Genomic DNA, 22,696 nt, shown 5'->3' with positions numbered 1-22,696 from the left:
AAGTTCTATACCTATAAGATATTAATTTTTTGAATATGTTCTCTAGCATGCTGAATAAGACATCTCAGTGAGCCAATATGGTATAGTGGTTAGAACATCAGACTAGGAACTCAGACCCAGGTTTGATTTTCCACTCTGCCATGGAAGCTTGCTGGGTAATCTTGGGCCAATCACACACTCTCAACAAATCAACCTCATGGGTTGGTGGAGATAAAACGGAGAAGGATGTGTGTTATAAGGCACTTTGGGTCCCCACTGAAAAGTGCTGTATAAGTCAAGTAAATAAATAAAGAGCAGCAAATATTATTAAGATTGATAGGGCCTGCTTTGAAAAGGTTGAATGCTATTAATCTATTTTTGTGAATTTTCCAGTGAATTTTTTTCTAGCTTGTATAAAAGCGTATCTCAGTCTTAAAATGCAAGTCTTCTAGGGCCAGGATCTTAGAGAAGTCCAGTTTATATAAAATTCATGCAACAAAGAGCCTGTTTGGGAGTGCTAGTTCTCACATTACTGACAACCAATGGACAAACAATCATCATGCAGTTCAGTTAAGATCTACTGGAGCTTTATGGATGTTTTCACTTAAAGGGAGATTGCCAACATGCCTTCCTACATGTGCAAATTTCAGCACTGAGCCCTTTTCATGTTTTCCCATAGTCACATAAAAATATTTTTATACAGTAAATCAACATAAAAATGCAAAACCAAGATGTCAAGCTACCTTCAGCCCAGAAGAATCACTAAAATGTACCTATTTAACTGTTTCTTTAATAACTCATAAGAAACCTCATTTCTTTTAAGATGTCCTATTTTAGTGAAGTTAATGTCTTCCACAAAATTTAGTATAATCCCATTTCTAATAATCTTTCAAAGCATTTAGGGTTATTTAACTATATTTTATTAAGCGTTTACTTTTTAAACGCCATAATCCACCTGAAGCCTTTCAGATAGGGGAAGATAACCTTATCAATTAAAATTTATTAAATATTGTTGGCTATTTCTACAGGATGAACAAGAATGTCCTGTTCCAAGATGTTTCTAGCATAACTGTTTCCGCCCCCCCCCCTGCACTTTAAACCAAACCATCAGCATTCTCCCAAAACTTTCATCATAAAAGTTGAATCTATTGCATTGGGCAAGGCAGGGCATATATTTCCCTATTTCTATTCAGTTTTCATTAAATCCTTGAGCTTCTTCAGAACTGACTACCTGAATGCCTAGAGACAGAACCCAATAAAAAGAGCATTTTGCTCTCAGTGTCTAAATCCCTTTCCAATTTTTCACCCTCCAGTCCAGTTCTTTTTCTACTCTACACTTCAGAGAGTCTCTTCTCTACAAGCTAAACTTTCCTGTGGATGGTCAAGAAAAGTTGCAAGCAACAGAAAGATGGAAGTGGGGTGAAGTTACTAAGAGGCCAGTTAGAAACAATAACCAATGAAGTGGGTGAGGATCACTCACAACTGTTAGTAGATATGCAGAGTAGGATAAACATGAAAAAAGATCTAATCAAGGAAGGTGTAGCATGGGACAAGACAAGCAGAATTAATTACTATCGAGGGTGGTTCATACTGAGCTACCGGAGCTCACCTATAGTGAGTGAGGAAACTCAAGTCCCTTTGCAAGCCTGGTGAAGTCTTGAATCACTTGATGAATTCTAATTTAGCACTTCCATGTTGGTTTCTTCCTTTGAAGTCATCCTGTAGGAGAGGAATAGCTTTAACTTTCCAGAATGTATTGCTCCTGATCTAAAGTGTTTCCCCATTGGTTTCTAGATATTACCATTTTTAATGTCAGATGTCTGTCCATCTATTTTTTTGCGCAGGGATGTTTAATTGTTAATACAAGATGCAATATATTGCACTGAAGGGTGAGCAAGTTGATGAGCCTAAGCAGATGGTGCACCTGCTGTTACTAGGTCCTGTATATATGAGCCCACAGTTGGCATCTAAATTTGTTGTATGGTTTGATTCCTGGGCTTGTCTCTCTGCTGCATGGTCCATTGTTGTAAGTGAGAAGCTATGTGTTTGGGTGAGGGGGTTGTAAGCCTGCCACCCAAGGTTACTGAAAGAAAAATATGACTGTTGTTTCTAACTGTCCTCTCTTTGTAATATCTCCCCCCCACCACCACCTTTCTGAGGATTGTAACTTTTATATCTCCTGTGGATGTAGACACCATACATCTGACCAAGCAAGCTCTGACTCACAAAGACATATGCTAGAATAAATGTTGATAGTCTTTAAAACGTGCAACTGAACTTCTGTTCTATTTATCCCCCTAGAATTACAGTCAAGACAGACAAGAGTTACCTACCCACATACAGCCCAGGATAAATCAATTAACTGCTTTCTTCTGATAAAGATAAATCTGTCAATGAATATGGAATGTGAATGTAGAAATAGCAACATAAGGAAATATTCCATGCAGGATTGTTTTGTCTGGTCTATCTTCCAAAGTTAGCCAGAATGCTTCTAGTACTCATGTGCAAGAGAACTTATATAAACTCTTCAGGGCCAGGAGATCCTTTGCTGCAAAAGACAAACCAGAAGTTCTAGATAAAGGTAGTTGCATACCGCTTATTCCAGCTTTAATAATTCACACTACTTTTTTTGTTTCTATACCATCTGCCTGTTCTTAAAGAAGAGATTATTACTGAATCTGGGGTAGATGGAACAGACAGTAAGAATAGGAAATATACTGTAAAGTTTGGAGACATAGGAGTGACAGCCCTCCCAACAGGAAGAAAATGGAAGAGGGTGGAAGCAGTAATGTCTAATTCAGTGTTTCCCCATCAGGGTTCTGCGGAACACTGGGTTTCCTCAGGACAGAGATTCTGCAAGAAATTGTGCAACAAATAAAAAATTTGAAATACTGTGAAAAATTCCAAAATGTGTGTGTGTGTATAACAGTTCTTTCCAAATATATTATCTTGATAATAAGTTAACAGTAATCTTCATGTTCCGAAAAATTAACAAGGGGTTCCTCGATAGAGAAAAGGTTGGGAAACACTGGTCTAGATAGGAAAGTAGCATGTTGCAATATCAACTTAACTCTTTTCAGCTTTAAAGTACCTTTCTGCTACTATTTAATCATCTAACACCTTTTGATGCCGCTTTAAATGCTATGATACACAGCAGCATCCAGTACTTGGCAAGCAGGACAGTTAAATTGCTTGCTCTCATTACAGAAACACACATATCTTATTGCTGTGCCATAAGAATGGCCTCAGAGAGACGCCCTGGATAAGGACAGGGACTGTAGACTATTCTACTGGGTACTGTAGATATGGTCCTACTGAGTAGTTTCTGCATGGTTAAAGTGTCATGTTTAATTACTTACATTTTGTTTCAGCAATGTTTCATCTCTATATTTCTGATTTATGCCCATTTCAAATTTCTGCAATCCATACCCTTTGTATTTGTTCACTGAATGTTCTAGCTATTGATCATATTGCATTTGTTCACTGAATGTCCTGAAAGCTTTAAAAAAAAAACCCTGGGGAATTAAAATAAAAACCAAAATGATTAAAGGAGCTCCTATAGCTTTAACCAGATGGCCTCAGTGGCTGTTGCTAGACAACCAAGTAACAGCTGACTCAGTATTCCAGGCTTGGTTTCTGTGGGGAAAAGGCAGCCAGGAGGGGGCAAGGTCCTTTCCAAAGCTGTTTTGGCCTTTGAGCAAGGTCTCATTGTGGCTAGCCCAGAAATCACCACCACATGGCTTGATACTACATGACTTTCATTTTAAAAGCAGTTTACCTTGTGACATTAGGTAATATTTCAAGAGAAAAATAAATCCGGACCTCAGAGCACAGAGTGTTGCACAGAGCAAGTCATACAGTTCTTAGATTTGTGACTGATATAGCCATTCAGCATGTTTATAAAATGGCTTTGAGACCTGCTTAGGGTCCCAGTGCAGAGAAAAGCATTGGTGGCCAGGGATGCCTTTCACCAGCTCTGGTTGGTAAGCCAGTTGTGGCCCGTGGCAAGAAAGATCTTGCCACTGTGCTGCATGCCCTGGTAACATTCAGAGTGGATTACCGCAATGCACTTTATGTGATATTGCCCTTGAATACTGTCTGAAGGCTGCAATTTTCACAAAATGCTGCAGCCAGAGTACTGACTGGAGTGGGTCATAGAGACCATATCGCTTCAAACACTGGCTCCCAATTTGCTTCGGAGTTCAAATTAAAGTGCTGGTATTGACTTTTAAGGCCCTATAAGGCTTGGGACCAGCATAACTATAGGATGGGAGAGACCTGTTTTGGCAGTAGCACATGTGACAAGGATCTAGGGTCTTAGTAAATCATACACTGAACATGAGATAACATTTTGATGCAGTAACTAAAAAGGCAAATGCGATCCTAGGTTGTATCAACAGAAGTACAGTGTCCAGGTCATACAAAGTGATGGTATCGCTTTATTCTGCTCTTGTTAGACCTCACTTGGAGTACTGTATTTAGTTTTGGGCACCACAATTTAACAAGGTCTGGAGACCAAGTCCTAGGAAGAAAGGCTGAAAGAGCTGGGTACGTTTAGCCTGGAGAGGAGGCAACTGAGAGGTGATACAATAGCCCTCTTCAAGTATCTGAAGGGCTGTCACATTCCTTTTTTAAAATTTTCTTTATTTAAACTATAAACTATACACCATAACATAATAAACAATAAACATAGAGAATAAGAAAAAACACACAATTCTAAACATGACACACTAACAATACATGTATCTATATAATTAAAAACAAAAGGGAAAAGAAAAAAACAACAACAAAAAACCTAGATTACACTACAGATTGAGTTCCGATTTTCTCCGCAACAAGTATATATCGTTTCTAGAGTCACACTTATTCTAGGTTAGTCACAAAACCCCTCTTTTTTCTATTGTTCCTGTTTCTTAATCCATAAATGCAGATGTCATCAAATCCTTGTTATCCATTTCATGCAAAAAGTCTATTAACGGTTTCCATTCAGTCAAGAAGTTAACTAATGTCCTTTCTCTAATCAATGCAGTAAGTTTTGCCATTGACGCAAACTCCAAAACTTTTGTCAACCATTCCTCCACTGTAGGCAATATTGTAGTTTTCCACTTTTGTGCATAAAGTACTCTTGCCGCTATAATAAAGTATAAAAACAGTGTCCTAAAGCTTTTTTCCAACTGGCTGTCCGTTATTCCCTACATAAAAGTGTCTGGTTTCAGCTGAAGTTTAATCTTCAAAATCTTCTGAATTGATGATTGTATCTGCAACCAAAAACTCTTTGCTTTCTTACATGTCCACCACATATGAAAAAATGTCCCTTCTTGGAGTACTGTATTCAGTTTTGGGCACCACAATTTAACAAGGTCTGGAGACCAAGTCCTAGGAAGAAAGGCTAAAAGAGCTAGGCACATTTAGCCTGGAGTGGAGGCAACTGAGAGGTGATACGATAGCCCTCTTCAAGTATCTGAAGGGCTGTCACATTGAGGATGGAGTAGAGTTATTTTCTGTTGCCCCAGAGGGCCAGACTAGAAATAAAAAGTTAAAAGTAAAGCAAAAGCATTTTTGGCTAAACATTAGAAAGAACTTCCTGACAATTAAGAGTGGTTCCTCCATGGAACAGGCTTCCTTGTAAGATGTGTGCTCCCCTTCTTTGGAGCAATTTAAGAAGATGCTAGATGGCCACCTGACAGCCATGATGTTTCTATGATTGAATATGAATGTACACCGATCAGGAGAGGGAGGACATGAAAGGATTAGCCAGTGTTAGGCTCTCGAGGCCCTTTCTTATACGCTCAGGGTAATGCCAATTGCCACTTTGGGGTCAGGAAGGAATTTTCCTCTAGGCCAGATTGTTCAAGGATCCTGGAGGTTTTTTTGCCTTCCTCTGCACACAGTGCAGGGGTCATGGAAGGGTGGAGGAGTGAGGGAGACAGGTAGCTGTGAATTTCCTGCATTGTGCAGGGATTTGGACAAGAGGACACCTGGGGTGCCTTCCAGATGTATCAATGTTTCTATAACTTTAGGACCGCCTTCTCCCATTTGAACATACTCATCCAGTCCAGTCATCTTCAGACACCTTGCTTGGTGATCCTGCCATCTGAGGCTAGATGGATGGCAACCAGAAAGAGATCATTCTCAGTTGTGGGGACAAAGTTTCCAAACTCCCTCCCCAAGGAGATTCGCTTGTCTCCCTCTGTCATTGTCTTCCAATAGCAGGTGGAGGCTTTTTTGTTTTGTTTGGAGAATTCCGAGTAAACTTTTATTGGCCTCTTCTCTGGTTTCTTTGTGAGTTTGTTTATATGTCTTTTGTGTGTGTGTGTGTGTGTGTGTATTCATTTAAAATGTTATTTTAATGTTTTAAATTTTTTAATATTTGTTTTTTACCATCTTGTTTTAAATTAATGTTTTAAATTTTTAATATTTGTTTTTTACCATCTTGGGGATTTTATTTTGGGTGGAAAGGAGGTATATAAATATTTTAAATAAATACATACATATCAGAATAGATAAAAAAATTATGAAATATTATGTTAAAGAAACTTTTCAACAAGGGTATAACATGAACAAGACTGACAAGACTCTAAACATCAAATGTCTAGTTTAAATTTAGTTACATTTTAAGAACATAACATAAGAGAAGCCATGTTTGATCAGGCCAATGGCCCATCCAGTCCAACACTCTGTGTCACACAGTGGCCAAAAACCCAGGTGTCATCAGGAGGTCTGCCAGTGGGGAAGGGACACTAGAAATCCTCCCACTGATTGCCCCCCCCCCAAACACCAAGAATACAGAGCATCACTGCCCTAGACAGAGAGTTCCATCTATACCTTGTGGCTAATAGCCACTGATGGACCTCTGCTCCATAAATTTATCCAATCCCCTCTTGAAGCTGCCTATGCTTGAAACTGCCACCACCTCCCATGGCAGTGAATTCCACGTGTTAATCACTCTTTGGGTAAAGAAGTACTTCCTTTTACCCGTTATAACCCAACTGCTCAGCAATTTCATTGAGTGCCCACGAGTAGAGATGGGCACGAACAGAAAAAAACACACACATGATGTTCATTGTTCTTTGCCATCCATAAACAGGGACTTACGAACATGGCCCTGTTCATGAACATGTTCGTGGTTGGATGTTTGTGGGGGCCAGCAGGCTCTCCTCCAGCCATCATCCAAGTTTGGTCAAGATCCCTACTGCACCACTCCCAGAAACCTAACCTGAGCAGGCACCAGGAAAGGTACCAATAATAAATAATAGCTTGGCCCCAGAGCCTAGCAGCAGCCCTGGAACTTGAAGGGGTAGATCCTTACTGCACCACTCCCAGAAACCTGACCTGAGCAGGCAGCAGGAAAGGTACCAATAATAAATAATAGCTTGGCCCAGAGCCTGGCAGCAGCCCTGGAACTTGAAGGGGTAGATCCCTATCTCATCACACAAAGAAAATTCAAGCTCCAGTGCACTCTCTCTATCAAAATGCCAACAGCAACTGTCTCTCCCTGTTCACTGTCTGCAAACTAAGCCAGAGCTGGGAGCCCTCCTCCCCCCTGCTCTTTGCTCCCTTGTTGTAACAAATTTGGAGCTCCACACTTGAAAGGAAGACCTGCCTATCAAGCTAAATTGGGCTTAGATTGGGGTTTCCAGGGCAACAGCAGGAGTTCAGACAGAGTTCATATAATCCCTGCCTAAATTGCCAAGAAAATTGATTGCAGGTGCCAGACTGTCTGGCTTGACGAACAGCAAGACGAACAGCAACAAACAAGGCTTGCAACGACCACCTGTTCATTTAGAATGGGGTCTAACAAACAGCTTGTTCGCAAACAGCAGATTGGGCTGTTCGTGGCTTTTTTTGGTTCATATTGCAGTTCGTGCCCATCTCTACTCACGAGTTCTTATATTGTGAAAAAGGGAGAAAAATATTTCTCTCTGCCTTCTCTATCTCATGCATAATCTTGTAAACCTCTATCATGTCACCCCCTCAGTTGTCGTTTCTCCAAGCTAAAGAGCCCCAAGCATTTTTCTTCATAGGGGAAGTGTTCCATCCCTTTAATCATTCTAGTTGCCCTTTTCTGCACTTTTTCCAGTGCTATAATATCTTTTTGAGGTGTGGTGACCGGAATTGTACACAGTATTCCAAATAAGGCTGTACCATTGATTTATACAGGGGCATTATGATACTAGCTGATTTGTTTTCAATTCCCTTCCTAATAGTCCACAGCATAGCCTTGGCCTTTTTTATTGCTGTCGCACACTGTATCAACATTTTCAGTGAGTTATCTACCATAACGCCAAGATCTCTCTCTTGGTCAGTCTCTGCCAGTTTGGACCCCATCATTGTGTATTTATATTTGGGGGTTTTGGCCCCAATGTGCATTACTTTTCACTTGGCCATGTTGAACCTCATTTGTCACGTTGACGCCCACTTGCCCAGCCTCGACAGTTCCCTTTCGAGTCCCTCACAATCCTCCCTGGTTTTCACCACCCTGAACAATTTAGTGTCATCCGCAAACTTAGCCACTTCACAGCTTACTCCCAACTCCAAATCATTAATGAACAAGTTAAAAAGCACCGGACCCAATACTGAGCCCTGCAGTACCCCACTGCTTACCACACCCCACTGTGAATATTGCCTATTTATACTCACTCTCTGTTTCCTATTCGTTCGCCAGTTTTTGATCCACAAGAAGACTTGTCCTTTTATCCCATGTCTATTGAGCTTACTTAGCAGCCTCTGATGAGGAACTTTATCAAAAGCTTTCTGGAAGTCCACGTAGACAACATCTATTGGTTCCCCCTTGTCTACTTGTTTGTTCACTCCCTCAAAGAATTCTAACAGGTTTGTGAGACAAGATCTTCCCTTACAGAACCCATGCTGAGTCTTCCTCAATAGCTTTTGTTCATCACTATGCCTACTAATTGTCTCTTTATTAATGGTTTCCACCAACTCACCCGGTATTGACGTTAGACTGACTGGCCTGTAATTTCCTGGATCTCCTCTGGAACCCTTTTTAAAGATGGGGGTGACATGAGCTACCTTCCAGTCCTTAGGAATGGAGGCAGATGCTAATGAAAGGTTACATAACTTTGTCAGGAGATCCACAAGTTCACATTTGAGTTCTTTCAGAACTCTTGGATGTATGCCATCCGGGCCTGGTGATTTGTTAGTTTTTAAATTGTCTATCAGTCGTAGGACCTCCTCTCTTGTCACCTCAATCTGACTCAAGTCTTTCAACACTCCTCCCGAAATCAGCGGTTCTGGAGAGGGCAAGCATTTCAAACATTTCATTTTCTATGGACATTTCCCACCACCTCAAAGAAACTTCAGTTGACAGACTCTGTCAGTTTTGTACTCCCCCTACAGACTCCCATATCACATCTACCACTATTCATGGGGGTCTCCCAAATCCTAGGGATGCTTTGGAGAGCTACAGAAGAAAGGGGACGGGGAGACAGGAAAGTTCCATTTCATAAGCGAAGATCACTAGATTCAACCCCATTAGCTTTGCAAACCACAAATACCATCAATTTATTCAGAGGTGGAATATATTGCATACATCTACGTTTGGAAGGCATTTATAACCACATTAGCACCAAAAGAGACACGTAGGTCCTATCTGCTGGGTTACAGAATGACAGGACTCCTTCATAAGCCATGCAGCACCCATGCTCACACTTTCTGCACAGAAAGGACTTTTGCACAGGAAAAAAGCACAAAGATAGTTGATTGACTACATCTGTCTCATTGCATTTATGCATGCTAAGAAGATATAACAACTGTGGGTCTCTTTATACGTGCACTAAACATGAGTTTGAGATAAACATCCAACTCAACTCGATTTTAAAATGTGACTCGAAGTTTACCTTTAAAATGGGGGAGAAGGGGACAAATTGGCTTCCATGCACATAGGGAGGCAGAAGTGTCTTCATTCCCTCCTTTCCACCTGCACACTTTAAACTAGCAGAGAAGTGCCATGGGGGAAGGCTATTTGTCTTACAGCTGGTTCTACACATCTGCCCAGGATCTGCTCTTATCATCTAATCATGCTTGAGCAAATCATGTAACTGGTAGCAAGACAGATAACACCCCCCCCCCACCCGCCATGGTCTTTCTCTGCTAGTTAAAGCATACAGGATGGAAAGGAGGAAATGAAGTTGCTTCTCCTGCCTCCATGTGCACATGGGAGGCAATTCCCCCCCCTATTTTAAATGTAAGTTTGGTCACATGTTAAAAGCAACTTGAGTTGGGGTTTCCCCCAATCAAACTCGTGTTTAGTGCACGTGTAAAGAGACACTATTTTCAAAATTAATGCAATGTACATGCTTAAATAATTGCACAAAGAGAATGACCAAATGATGAAAACAATAAATGTTGTTCTGAACTTCCAAATTACGGCAAAAAAACTAACTTAAAATCACATTTTTTACCAAATGTTTTCTAGGTTCATTTAGAACCCACAGGAATTTTCCAACATGAAGCAAGGCAGGTTTTCACTGTGACATCTAGACAAACAAGAGTCTACTGGCTACCAAATCTTTTAAATAACCTAGAACTAGGATGACCAATGAACACAAGTTGTTTATAGCCATATTGGTCTAAAAGTAAAATCCAGAAAGCTAAGAACATAATCCATGTAATATCTTTGATGACCTTTTGTTACCATGTAATACATTTTATTACCGCATAATACCTTTTCATACCAGTATATGGTGGATGTTCTGGCAGACAAAGATCTTAAAATCATGGCCTGGATTTTTTCTCCCCTTTTATTTTGTAACATCTGGCATGATAAAGAGTTCTGCAGAACCCAAAACCTTGCACACTGATATGTGTCACTGGGTTGATCCTAGTAAAAAGTTTTACATGGATTGTGTTGTTGGCTTTTTGCAATGGGTGTAAACCCAGCACTCACAAAATCAACAAAGAAGGCCAGCGTTTAGAGAACTATACCCTAACCTAATTCAAAATGCTAGTTTTGACCTTTAAAGTCCTGAATAACTCAAGTACAAAGTACATGCAAGGATCTAGGTGGGACCAGCAGGAAAAACCTCACTGTGGGAAGTTAGCAGGCACCCAAGAAAGAGCCTTTTCATTGCCATCCCCCAAGTTAGTTCACTAGTTTCCCCCCTAAAAAAAGATTAGTATGTTATGAGTCTTCTTCTGGAGATTTTTTTTATGTTGCTTCGCAGGGGTTCTGAATAACTGGTTTCTATCTGCCATGATATTTCCAATTTTAGACTTTGATTGATGTTTTATTGATTCTTCTTACTGTTTTGCTTGTTTTTATTTCATTGTTGCAACTTTACTTTTACTTATTGCTGTTTCTATTGGTTTTTTTTTGTTGCACTCTTACTGTTTTTTATCTTGGAAATCAAGTTAGTCTTTAAGTTACTACTGGACCTGGCTCTTGCACTTCAACTGAAGACCAACACAGCTACCCACCTGAAATTGTAACAGTACAATACGCAACAACATGTGGACTCTTCCTAAATCATAGTCATATCAAGATGTTACAGCCATTAACATATCCAAGGAAAATAGTTATTGCAAAATACAGATATTAGAAGAGATCAGTGCAGTCTTCCACATATAAATAAAATATTTGTAATGGGGAAGAGAAGTATTATGTAGATTTTATTTCTGTCACTATTATCACACTACACTAAATTTGACCAACAAGGGTTAAACAAGAAAACTTTGTTGACATCCTAACATTATCATGGCTAAGAAAGATACAAGCAATCAAAGTGACAGTGCTTACTTCCACTTTCCTGGAAGTAAGCCTCATTGAATAAAATGGGACTTATTTCTGAGCAGATTGGTTTAGGATTGCTCCTTGAATTTCTTACCGAGTTCTGTCATTGTTTATGAATATTCTTCTTAAAATTAATACTATGATGCCAAAAACACAGCAAAAACAAAACAACAACAAGCCTTCAGGCAGTTTTATCTGACAAGGACGCCTCCTAAGAATGTAAAAACTACATAAACACATGCTAGATGTGGAAACTGGTCTAGGGAAGATTTCACAGACTGGTTCACTTTATAAGCGTTTTTCTCGTTGGAAATGTGCAAGACACGAGAGAGACTAAAGCTGTAAACAAGAGGTAGCGACAGGCTTCCGTTTTCCGGTCTGCCTACCTCACAAGTTCGTTGTGACGGCAAATAGATGGAAAACCTTTGTCAAGCGCTCCTTTCTATTTCAAGCGCTCGACGCTAAAGGGCCGACCGGCGAAGCAGCTGGTTGCCCGGCTTTGCCTTTCTTACCCTTCTTGTCCATGAGCCACATAAAGGCGAAGCAGGGCACGAAGCCGATGGGCCCCCAGAAGACGAGCAGCGCAATGTCCATGCTGGAGAAGGCGAAGGCCTGGCGGGCCGAGCTCTGGATGGGGCCCCAAGTGTTCCACACCAGGCCCTGCGCGAAGCTGAGCAGCGAGAAGAGCAGCAGCACCAGCCACCGCCGTCCGTAGACGCGGCCCGGCACCGGGGCCATGCGAGGGGGCCCCGCCGGTGGCAGTGCTCGGCCGCGGGGCACGACTCGAGACGCGCCCGCCGCCGCTGCCGCCGGCCTCCGGAGCTGGGCATGCTGGTGATAGTGAGGCTGCGAGGGGAAAGCGGGCGACGGCTGTGGCAAGAGGGGCTCCCGTTCTTCCGGGCTGCTCCAGTCTAAGCCCATCGCCGGCCAGACGGCAGCAGAGAAGTCCAGGCCGCCTGGCGCTCTAACCTAATTTAACCCACAACAAGCGCCGCGGCTGAGGCAAGCCAGCCGAGGGAAGCCCTGCCCAGCCGCATGCGCGATTCAATCGGGCCTCACCCGCCGTCAAAACTCCTCTGGCTGCCTCAGTCTTCGCGGCTGAAGGAACAGGGCGGCGGTGTTGATGATGATAATGACTCACTCCCCACAGACCCCGCATCCCTCGGCGGAAGAGATGGCCACAGGGCCTTCCAGCTTCGCCCTGTCTCTTAATGCTACACCTTAGGGAGTCAATGGATACTGCATTCGTCTCCTCAGGGCTTGTTCACTTGTGACTGAAGCCCTGTAAAGTCACACATCCTGAAGAATGAGGCGACACAACTCATGACAGAATGGGCATTTTAGAATGTAAAGAAAGAAAGAAAGAAAGAAAGAAAGAAAGAAAGAAAGAAAGAAAGAAAGACCTACAAACAGAAAATCAGCTCAGCAAGGAAAGAGATAGAGATAAAAAGAGATCTTTTCTCCCTGCTTTGCTTGTTTTCTTCTCCTTTTTTAATGCTAGGGAACATTCAAAGATGGAATCCCATCAGTTGTGGCCTGGAGTGTCCCTTCGACCACCTCAGAGTCTGAGCATGGCCACTTTATTTTGCATGTATAAATGTAGCCTTAAATTCTCATCCCCTGATTATATAACATTTTAGATTTGGTCATGGGTGTCTGCTCATGCACACGTGTGTATTGTAATCCAACTAAATTTGAGAAGTAGCAGCATACTGTGTGAGGTGATAGGAAGTTTCTGTTGGTTCTACCACACTCACACATGCAAAGCTTTCTTTGATACCTTGAAGACCTTGCATTTTTAGACCAGGTCTAGATGACATTCATCTGAATGGATGACCATCTCAGTTTATTATGATCAAGCTCATATGGGAGATACCAAAATAACACATGCACATTAGCAAATTCTATCTCTGATTACTCTGTAAGACGTATTTATAAGTGCTAGCTGCCCTCTAAGTACCAAACACTTTAACTGAAATCCAGTTTAAGCCCATTGATTTAAAAGACCAACAAAACATACATAAACAGAATGATTATAACAATATATGTACTATTGTTATATAAGAAATATAAAAGAAAGTAACAAATATTATCACTAAATCAGCACCAGATATGGCAATTGTTTGCATTTTTTCCTTTGGGAAGGAGTATCTTAAAGTTGTCTCCCCTGAGATCTTAACTTTTCCATTACCATTCGGGTCACACTGGTCTTGTTTAAGTAGATGAACAGAACACAGTTACTGATCTAAAAGTCAATATTCTCCAGCAACAGAAGCAGCAAACAAAAATATCAGAGAAATTACAGCATAAAACTGTTTTACAAAAAGCTTGATGCCATCTCCTGAAGACGTAAGAGGGGCCGTGGATTCCTCACAGGAGTTAAACCAGTTTAATAAAACAAGGGAGGTGGCACCATTACAGTTTTCTGCTATTATGAATGATTTCTAGACTTTCCTTGATTGCTTTTGAATTTTACTTCATTACTTCTCATCCTGTACTTTGAACTTGCAGTTTACAGTATTTTTCATGATTTCATATGCGCAAACTCATGAACATGTCTCTGACTATCAAAAATACTACATGCTTATGACAAAGTGGGTTCTAGTCTATTACAGTTTGCACTAGAGTGAAAGCTTTTTAGTGTTTTAAGGTGCCACAAGATTTCAGTTTAATATTGAAAAACCTTTGTGCAGCTTTTTAAAAAAAACCTTATTTACCTGTATTGTCTGGATCTGCCCAACATGCCCCTATTGTTTATAGAAACATGTTTAACACTCTCCTTGTTAAAATCTCCTTTGTTTTTGATTAACACTCTACTGGTTACCATTAGCCCTAGACATGAAACATCAGCCTTGGACACACAGGCTTGAAAAACAGTTGTCACTGTTCCATCACTAGTCTCTTCCACAATTTTGGAAACAGATTGTGCAATAAACATATTACTCAATTCCATGTTACATATAAAATTTAAGTTTTTCTTTCAAAGAGATCTATTATTCAGAATGTATTCTGAAGAATCTCCATGTTATTTATTTAGTCAATTGATATGCCACCTTTACAGCAACACTCTTTAACACTCTCAGATCAGAGCTGCACCGGAACTATTACCCCCACAGAAGAAAGAAAGCCATTTTTATTTAGGGCAATCATTTTACTCCCTTAGTTTAATGTAGTTCACTGTTTTCTTCTGGTAAGGAGAAGAAAATTCTTTTTCTTGTACTCCTGCCAATAAAAACCGAACTAGAATTCTGATCCATTAAAATCAAAGGCAGGTCTGCTCTTTTAGACTCAGTAAGAGCCTTGCTGCACCCTCTTTCGGAATGAAGCCGCGATCGTGTCGGAAGCGCAGCTCCCCGACCAAACGAGGACAGTAAACAAGCAGCTCGCCGACTGCTTTGCCCAGCGCGTCCCCGCATAACCCGAAACGCAGCCCATCTACCGCCACGCTTCCTATACTCGCACACAACAATAGCCACGTGACTGCGCTCAGCTGGTCTCTCACATGATCCTGGCGAAGGGGACGGTTGGTTGTTGTGACGCCAAAAACATGGGACGCTGTTAAATTGGGGAGGGCTATCCCGGTTTCTCTTTCGGAATAGAAAGGATTAAGGGAGCGAAATGGCACAAGAGTCAGCAGGAGCTATGGATCTTTCACAGCCTGGTAGGTGTGTCTGTCTTTCAATCTCCCAAGGACTGAAGCTGTTCTGGCGTGTTGTGCATCTGTGTACAGTTTTGCACAAGCACGTCTAGATCGACACGGGCAGGCATGCAAATGACGAATTAGATAAATAATCGTCTTTGTTGCTGAGCCACCTTGCACTAAGTGAAATAAAACTCAAGTCTCTCAAGCTGTAGCCCTAAGCCACTTTACTAGGAAGTGTTCTATTGAAGTGAGTGCAATTTACGGCAAAGTAAACATGCTTATGAGTGTGAGCCTAATAAGCCTCCTATGTTGGAGGAGATGGAAAAATACAAGGCACGGCGAATGTATTCATGAACACAATAGGAGACTGGCCAAACTTAGCAGAAATTAGTATGGAGCTCCATCTAGTCAATGGTCGGTAAAGTTGCCCACCTCTAGGTGGGGCCTGGAGTTCTCAAGGAATTTCAACTCGTCTCCATATTTCAGCTATCAAATCCCGTGGAAAAAAATGGCAGTTTTAGTGGGTGGGTTCTGTGGCTCTATGTACCCACTGAGTTCCATTCCCCCTCCCCCCCAGGCATTGCTCCCAAGTCTCCAGGAATTTTCCTCCCTAGAGTTGGCAAACCTAATGAGTAGTCACATAATTTGGTCATAAGGAAAGGAGAATGCCTCCATACTAATTCCTACCTTTCTCTTTGACTGTCAGGGTACTGAATGGGGTATGCGTGCTGGGGTTAATGTCAATTAAATGCACATTCATATGAGCTCATAGAGAACATGCAAATACTGTGTAGATGAAGAAGGAGTTGTGTATGTTTCTGGTTAATGTCTACATTGGACAGGGTGAGTAAAGTGGACAGCCTTTACACATGTGCAAGTGAGTTTATATTCTGACACGAACACCTTTCCAACGAATGTGCAGTTTCCAGGTGAAGGATAAATATATCCTAAAGGCATTGTATGACATAAATTGTTGATAGTTGGATGCTACCTGATATCGTTTGAAGGCTTATCACGTTGTCTGGAAAGCATGCAAAATCATATGCAATCCTCTGTTCATTGTGCGCATTCTGCAGGATGTCTCTTAAGTGGTTGTTTTAAAGGCATATTCTATATTCAGTGTACACAGTGGATGACATTTTATCGGTATCATCAGTTCATCCATTCTTCTCCTTTTCACCACCAACTCATTCATCAATTAATAGTGAAGTACAGTGTTTTACAATTGATTTTGCATTCTCTTCTCCCCTTTGAAAACTGGTGCATCAATCAAGCTGTTCTTTGAAACAGACAATGAGGTTCTAACATAGAGCAACTTTAATTCCAGTTTCACAGTCTGTCATGAAGATATGATGTGTTTTGTGTTGCTTCTTTCCTGACCCCCTTGAAACAGATATGTTCTTTATGCAGTGGTTTTGCATTTGAAAAATAGAATGCTTTCTTAAGCATGAGCACCAGTCTTCATCCTGATGTCTCAGTGTTCAAGAGGATAATGAGGGAGTCCATGTATGAGTGTTGCACATGTACATTCTAATTAATATCTTCACCAGTATTGATTTTATGAGGCCAGTTTCTCTTCATCTGTTTTCCCCACCAGCCCAATTTAACTGACACTCAACTGCTCTCAAAATTTCTTGGTTTCTAGAGGGCAATGGCCACAACTGGGGGCAATGGGAGTTAATTGGGCAGGGGCTCAGAATCTGCAGAAATCCCTGCTTTACTTGCAGCAGGCCTAGTTTTGCTGGCTTGCTGATTGGTATGAGCTCATCATGTTTTCTGTTGGAAGGTATTATAATTGTATTTTGTGGTTTACTTCCCACTTTGAAAAACAGTAAACTTGCTATTCAGACACAGGACATAAAATAGTATGCTGAGCATGCATATCCCACTGTGCCATCCTATTATTATTATTATTATGATTGTGTTTGACATGGATTGCCACAGACTGGTTAAACCAAAGGCTGTGCTATGCTTGGCTAAATGACTATTTTGAAATGGGGATGTCTATAGTGCAGAGAATTAGTGGGACACAATGCCACAGGTATGGATTATGCATGAAGTTTCTCTGAATACTGCTGTAGATTAGACCAGTGGTCTGACTCAGTAGCCCTCTACACAACCTCCATTAATTGACTGAATGTGTCTGGAGCATTGATTTTCTTGTACCAGAACAGGAAGGCACACAATTAATTACCATTCAAGATACATGCTCCTGACTAGGACAGGTGATTCCAAATGAGGCTTTTTAAGCACATCCCTTCTTCGAGTCATTGATATTAATTGGGACATAATTCCAACTTGGTTCTATATTATTATTTATTAATTATTGTCCTATTACTGCATTGTCTGGAGTTACTATGTAAAAACCAGGGGTCATTTTGTAGAAAAAGAACTGCAGGAACTCATTAGCATAACTCATTAGCATATGGCCACACCCCTTGCCATCACCAGAAGTGTCATTGGCATAACTGATTTGCATATGCCCCACCCCCTGTCATCACTGGGGGAGGCTTTATCACGCTCCAGAGTGCCCTTTTTCTTCCTCCAGAGGAATACAGATATGTATTCCTAGGGCCCTTCTGGAAGATGACAATCAACAGATAACAATAAAAAAATGACAAAAAATAACCTCAGAGGAAAAAAGTCACTACACAGTGGAACACACTAAGGAACAACCCTGTCCTTGCAGTGGCAAAGATCAAACTGCGGGAGAGGTCCATTCAATGGGCTTAGACTGCAGTAACTCTGCTTAAAATTGCACTGTAAGTCATTTAACTCTACAATCCTCTCTAAGTGGCCACCTTGTGCACTTGCTAGGCCAGCACAGAGCTTTCTAACACAGTTCAGACCTCAACTGCTACTGGGCAACTCAAGAAGGAAAGTGGCACGCTAGGTAGATAACCGAAGCAGTAGAGCTGAGCCTATGAATTCGAGATCTGTGGATATTTGTATTCATGTTCTGTGGATTGATTTTTTTCTCTCTCTCTATACCAACCCCCACTCTCTCTCTTCCTCCAGTCCACACACACACAAACATACACTCTTTCTCTCTCTCCCTCTCCCCCGCTCTCTCTCCCCCTCCAGTCCACACACTCTTACTCAGGAGTCAAAAATGAAAGTAAAGCAAATGAAATCAAAGCAGTGTACCCTCCTTTAGAAAGCCAGCCCCAGCAGCCCGGCTTACAGGCACTCACTCACTCACTCACTCACTCACTCACTCACTCACTCACTCACTCACTCACTCACTCAGGAGTCACGAATGAAAATAAAACAAGTGAAATCAAAGCAGGTTACCCTTCTTTACACCAGCAGCCCAGCATTCAGGCAGGCATTCACTCAGTCAGGAGTGACGAATGAAAGTAAAGCAAGTGAAACCAAAGCAGCTTATCCTCCTTCACACCAGCAGCCCGGCTTGCAGGCAGTCACTCACTCAGGAGTCAGGAATGAAACTTAAAGCAAGTGAAATCAAAGCAGATTGCCCTCCTTTACAGCAGCAGCCTGGCTTGCAGGCAGGCAGGCACTCACTCTCTCTCTCTCTCTCTCTCTCTCTCTCTCTCACTCACTCACTCACTCACTCACTCACACAGGAGTCACGAATGAAAGTAAAGCAAGTGAAATCAAAGCAGCTTCCCCTCCTTTACAAAGATAGCCCCAGCAGCCCGGCTGCTGCCTCCACTTCCTGCTGCTAAAGAGACGGGCAGCAGGGAGGCAGCGTTGAGGAAAAGGAATCACAGGGCCAAAACCCACATGATCACTTTTCAGAGCTACTGGAACGCCGTTCCGATGCGTCCCCCCTCCAAATGAGCCCTGGTAATAACTATGCTTGACCACTGAAGAAGGCCACATGGCTGAAACGTGTTTGGTCAGGGTAACATAAAGTTCTTGTTTGAGGTTTTTTGTATGATTTTTAATCTGAATTAAGGCTATATTTGGCCCTGTAATCGTTTTTATATTTTTCTGTAATAAATACATGCACTGTGTGTGTTTGTGTGTGTACATGACAAGTTGTATTTTATTTATTTTTATTTTTTTCTTTTGAGATTAATTGGCATTATGATGTCTTTCCCATCATCATATGTTTGGATGAAGTGCAGCGTTCTGTACAGACTAATACATAGAGATTGGTTTTAGATCCAGTTGTATAGATGTAACACTTCAAATTCCTTAGGTGATTTCCAGAAATCCATAACATCCACACAGTACAATTCACAGCCTGCTTAGTCTCATCCGTTGTGGGGGGTGGCGGGTGGGGGTTGATGTAGTTTCTGATGTGCATCTGTTGATAAAGCAGGTTCTCGTTTGGACCCACCCAATCTCTTTCAGTTACAGTGAAGAAAATATGAAAAATGGTAAAACCTTCCATTGCCATGCCATAAATACTCTATTATTAAGAAAGAAAAAAGCAACATAAATATTCAAATGAAATAAGTTAATACTTGTTCTGTCATTTAGAGCAAGCCATCTTTAATTTTTAATAGAATTTGGCATTACATAATTTCATTCATAATTAAAATTTTAGGACGGAAATTGTTATTCGCATTAACTTCCTATGAATTAAAATCATAATTGAAATAACTATTTTAATTACAATATCTTAGATTGCTTTGGTTCATAGCACCAGTGTCTGCCTACACAGATTTCTGTAGCGATGTGACCTTTCCTCCCCAGTTAATTGAAGATGGTATAGCATTCCATGTAAATTACAAGATACAGAGACATGTAAATTAATTAATGTGTAGGAATGTGCATTGTTGATAAATGCAAGTCAAATTAGTTTTATCTTGCTGCAAGCTGATAGCATTGTTTCACTCATGGGATTAATAAATCTCAATATGCTAATTTCACACCTACTTTAGTTGGGTGACATTTTTACCATTCTCATTGACATTATAATATTAATGGGAGGAGATCTCGTTTTACATTACACTTCTTTACACTGTAATCCCAGAGGTTAGCACCACTGGGGAAGGAAAATATAACACATAAGGGCTTTTCACCTGACATCTCATGAATAGTGAAGGTGGTACAATGGAAAGCTCCACTCCTAGCCTACAAGTGTTCATTGTCAGGAAAGCTTGGGTCTTACAAATGTAAAAATGTATGTGCATAGGGGTTGTCGAGCTGAATCTTCCTGCCTTCCCCTTGGTGAGGTAGGGGACCATCATAGAGAAAAAGGCAGGATGGCTGGCAGTAAGGAGGGGAAACTGGGCATATTGACTCCCTTGTCACCAGTAGAGGAAGTCGAGGGAGAAAGCTTTCTGTTAGTAGAAGAGGGAGGCAGCAATTTTGCCTGATTTCCCCTCTTTATTGAAGCCTCCCCCCACCCCCAGCCCTGAAGCCACAAGGCATTTTATTTAAGAGAAACTCCCAGCCCCGAGGGTTTTGGGGATTCACAGTAGGGTTACTAGGAAGAATGGGAAATTTGGGAAGTTCTGCTTCAGCTCTCCTGGTCCATTGGATTTTATCTATATAAATAATCACTGCTGCACAACAAGCAGAAATTCTTTTTCATGTCATTGATTAAATAATAGAGACATTGCAGCTGTTGCCTCCAACTATTAAAACCATTGAGGCCCTTCAAGAAAAAAGTGGCAACTCTCCAGGAAAGCCTCTCATCAACTTGGGTGACTAGATAGTGGTTGTGATCTTACAGTGTTTTGCAAAGATCTGTTGGAGAAAGAAAAGGGATAGGCACACAAAGAAGCATTTGCATCTCTCTCTTCAATCCCTGCCAGGCTGATTTATGCAGGGACCAGTGCTGAGAACCAACTTCTGTTAAGACTGAATTCATGCAGGCCACCTGAAATGCTTTTCAGCTTCTCTCCTGCTGCAAAATAAAAAAAACAATTTGAAATGAGCTTGCATTACATTTCTAAACTAATTGATGGCTGTTCTCATTTCTATCTGAACATAAGCCTGTCTTCCTTGGTTGCTTTACAGGGTGGGATTTCATATCTTAATGTTGAAGAGTTGGTTCCCTAGGACAAATAAATGTTTAAGGATAACTATAGTTGCATAATTGAATGCTTTCTGCCCATTTACAGTCATTTTGTTTATTTAGAACAGTGGGATTTTTTTGTGCTTTGATGTGCTGTATTCTAGGTCCTTTGACCATCTTCTGGAAATGCCTTTAAATGTTTTTATATGGATTACTTTGCGGTAGCAAGCTTAGATTGGTGCAGGGGCAAGAAAATTATATTAACTATATGTGGGCAAGACATACAAATGGAAAACAACCCTCGAGACCATAGATAGAAAGAAAACCTGTTACGGCCTCATGGTGAAAAAGCACCCTCCATGTTGGGCATAATTTGCAGAAATGGAATTTTGCCTAAGTTCTATAGGTAAGAAGACAGAATGGAAAAACCACCTGGGGATAACAGAACAATATGAAAGTGTATTCACTGAAGATACTAAATGGTGTTTAAAGTGACAGTGCTCTATGTAAACATATTCAATAATGCTCACAATAAATTCAATAAATACAATTTACATAAACATAGTTCATACAATAGTATCTCTCAAAATTGTGTCAGAGGACTAACACAAGGTTTATTTGATCTGCGTCACCCTCCGGGTTCAGTGAAATAATGAGACTAAACAGAGTGGTCCTTACAGCCCCTGATGAAGTCCAAGTGACGAAATCTGCCGTTCAGCCGGCCTCAGCTAGGGCTACCACCTTGAAGAATCTCCAATTTGAAAAATAGGAAGATACCTACAACAACAAAGAAAAGAAATATATTTGGAACATTGATATTATAGACTTACCTCGTTTATGATCTCGGAGCTCTTTTCCCTAACGGAGCACTGCCACTTTAAACACTATTTAGTGTCTTCAGTTAGTACACTTTCATATTGTTCTGTTAACCCCGGGTGGTTTTTCCATTCTGTCTTCTAGCCTTTACCGGGGATTGCCTTTGCTTGTTACATTAAGTTCTATAGGTAGCATTCAGATTCTTCTATCTCAGTGGAAAGCTCATTGCCAAATCTATTGGAAGATTTACAGTTACCTTTTCACTGTCATATATCTGATATTAATGTTTCTTAGTAGCCCTGTGGCTGACACTAGATCCTTTCTTCTCTTTTTAAAAGAAGAAACCCAGCTTAAAAAGAAAAGAAAAACTGAAGAGTTGTCTATGTTTGTTCCTCGCCTCAAGATGTTAGGCTGATAAATTATTATGCTCTTGTTAGAAAAACAGCTGGATGGGGGATACACTAAAAATAAGTTGTTATTTTAGTAAGGCTGGTTCTTTCTTTGGAAAATAATTTTGAAACCTCAATTAAACCCCATATTTAATCAGCAGGATATGTTTGCAGAAGACAAC

The 22,696-nt window shown here is 41.0% G+C and overlaps 2 protein-coding genes across 3 annotated transcripts in view; one reads left to right on the top strand and one right to left on the bottom strand.

Annotated features, from left to right (window-relative positions):
• Positions 1-12,939, bottom strand: part of SLC49A4 (solute carrier family 49 member 4) — a 132,502-nt gene extending 119,563 nt beyond the window's left edge. The window contains exon 1 of the mRNA XM_054971282.1: positions 12,241-12,939. Coding sequence (XP_054827257.1) covers positions 12,241-12,649 — 409 coding nt within the window. The 5' untranslated portion in view covers positions 12,650-12,939. The remainder of the gene's footprint in view (positions 1-12,240) is intronic.
• A 2,365-nt stretch (positions 12,940-15,304) lies between these two features.
• The window catches only part of HSPBAP1 (HSPB1 associated protein 1), a 66,805-nt gene continuing 59,413 nt past the window's right edge, over positions 15,305-22,696 (top strand). For both annotated transcript variants that reach the window (XM_054972398.1, XM_054972397.1), the window contains exon 1: positions 15,305-15,389. In XM_054972398.1, the coding sequence (XP_054828373.1) occupies positions 15,347-15,389 (43 nt within the window). In that variant the 5' untranslated portion in view covers positions 15,305-15,346. The remainder of the gene's footprint in view (positions 15,390-22,696) is intronic.

This window comes from Eublepharis macularius, chromosome 2 (assembly GCF_028583425.1).
Source record: "Eublepharis macularius isolate TG4126 chromosome 2, MPM_Emac_v1.0, whole genome shotgun sequence".
NCBI classification, from domain to species: Eukaryota; Metazoa; Chordata; class Lepidosauria; order Squamata; family Eublepharidae; genus Eublepharis; species Eublepharis macularius.
This window is presented reverse-complemented; position numbering and strand designations above follow the sequence as displayed.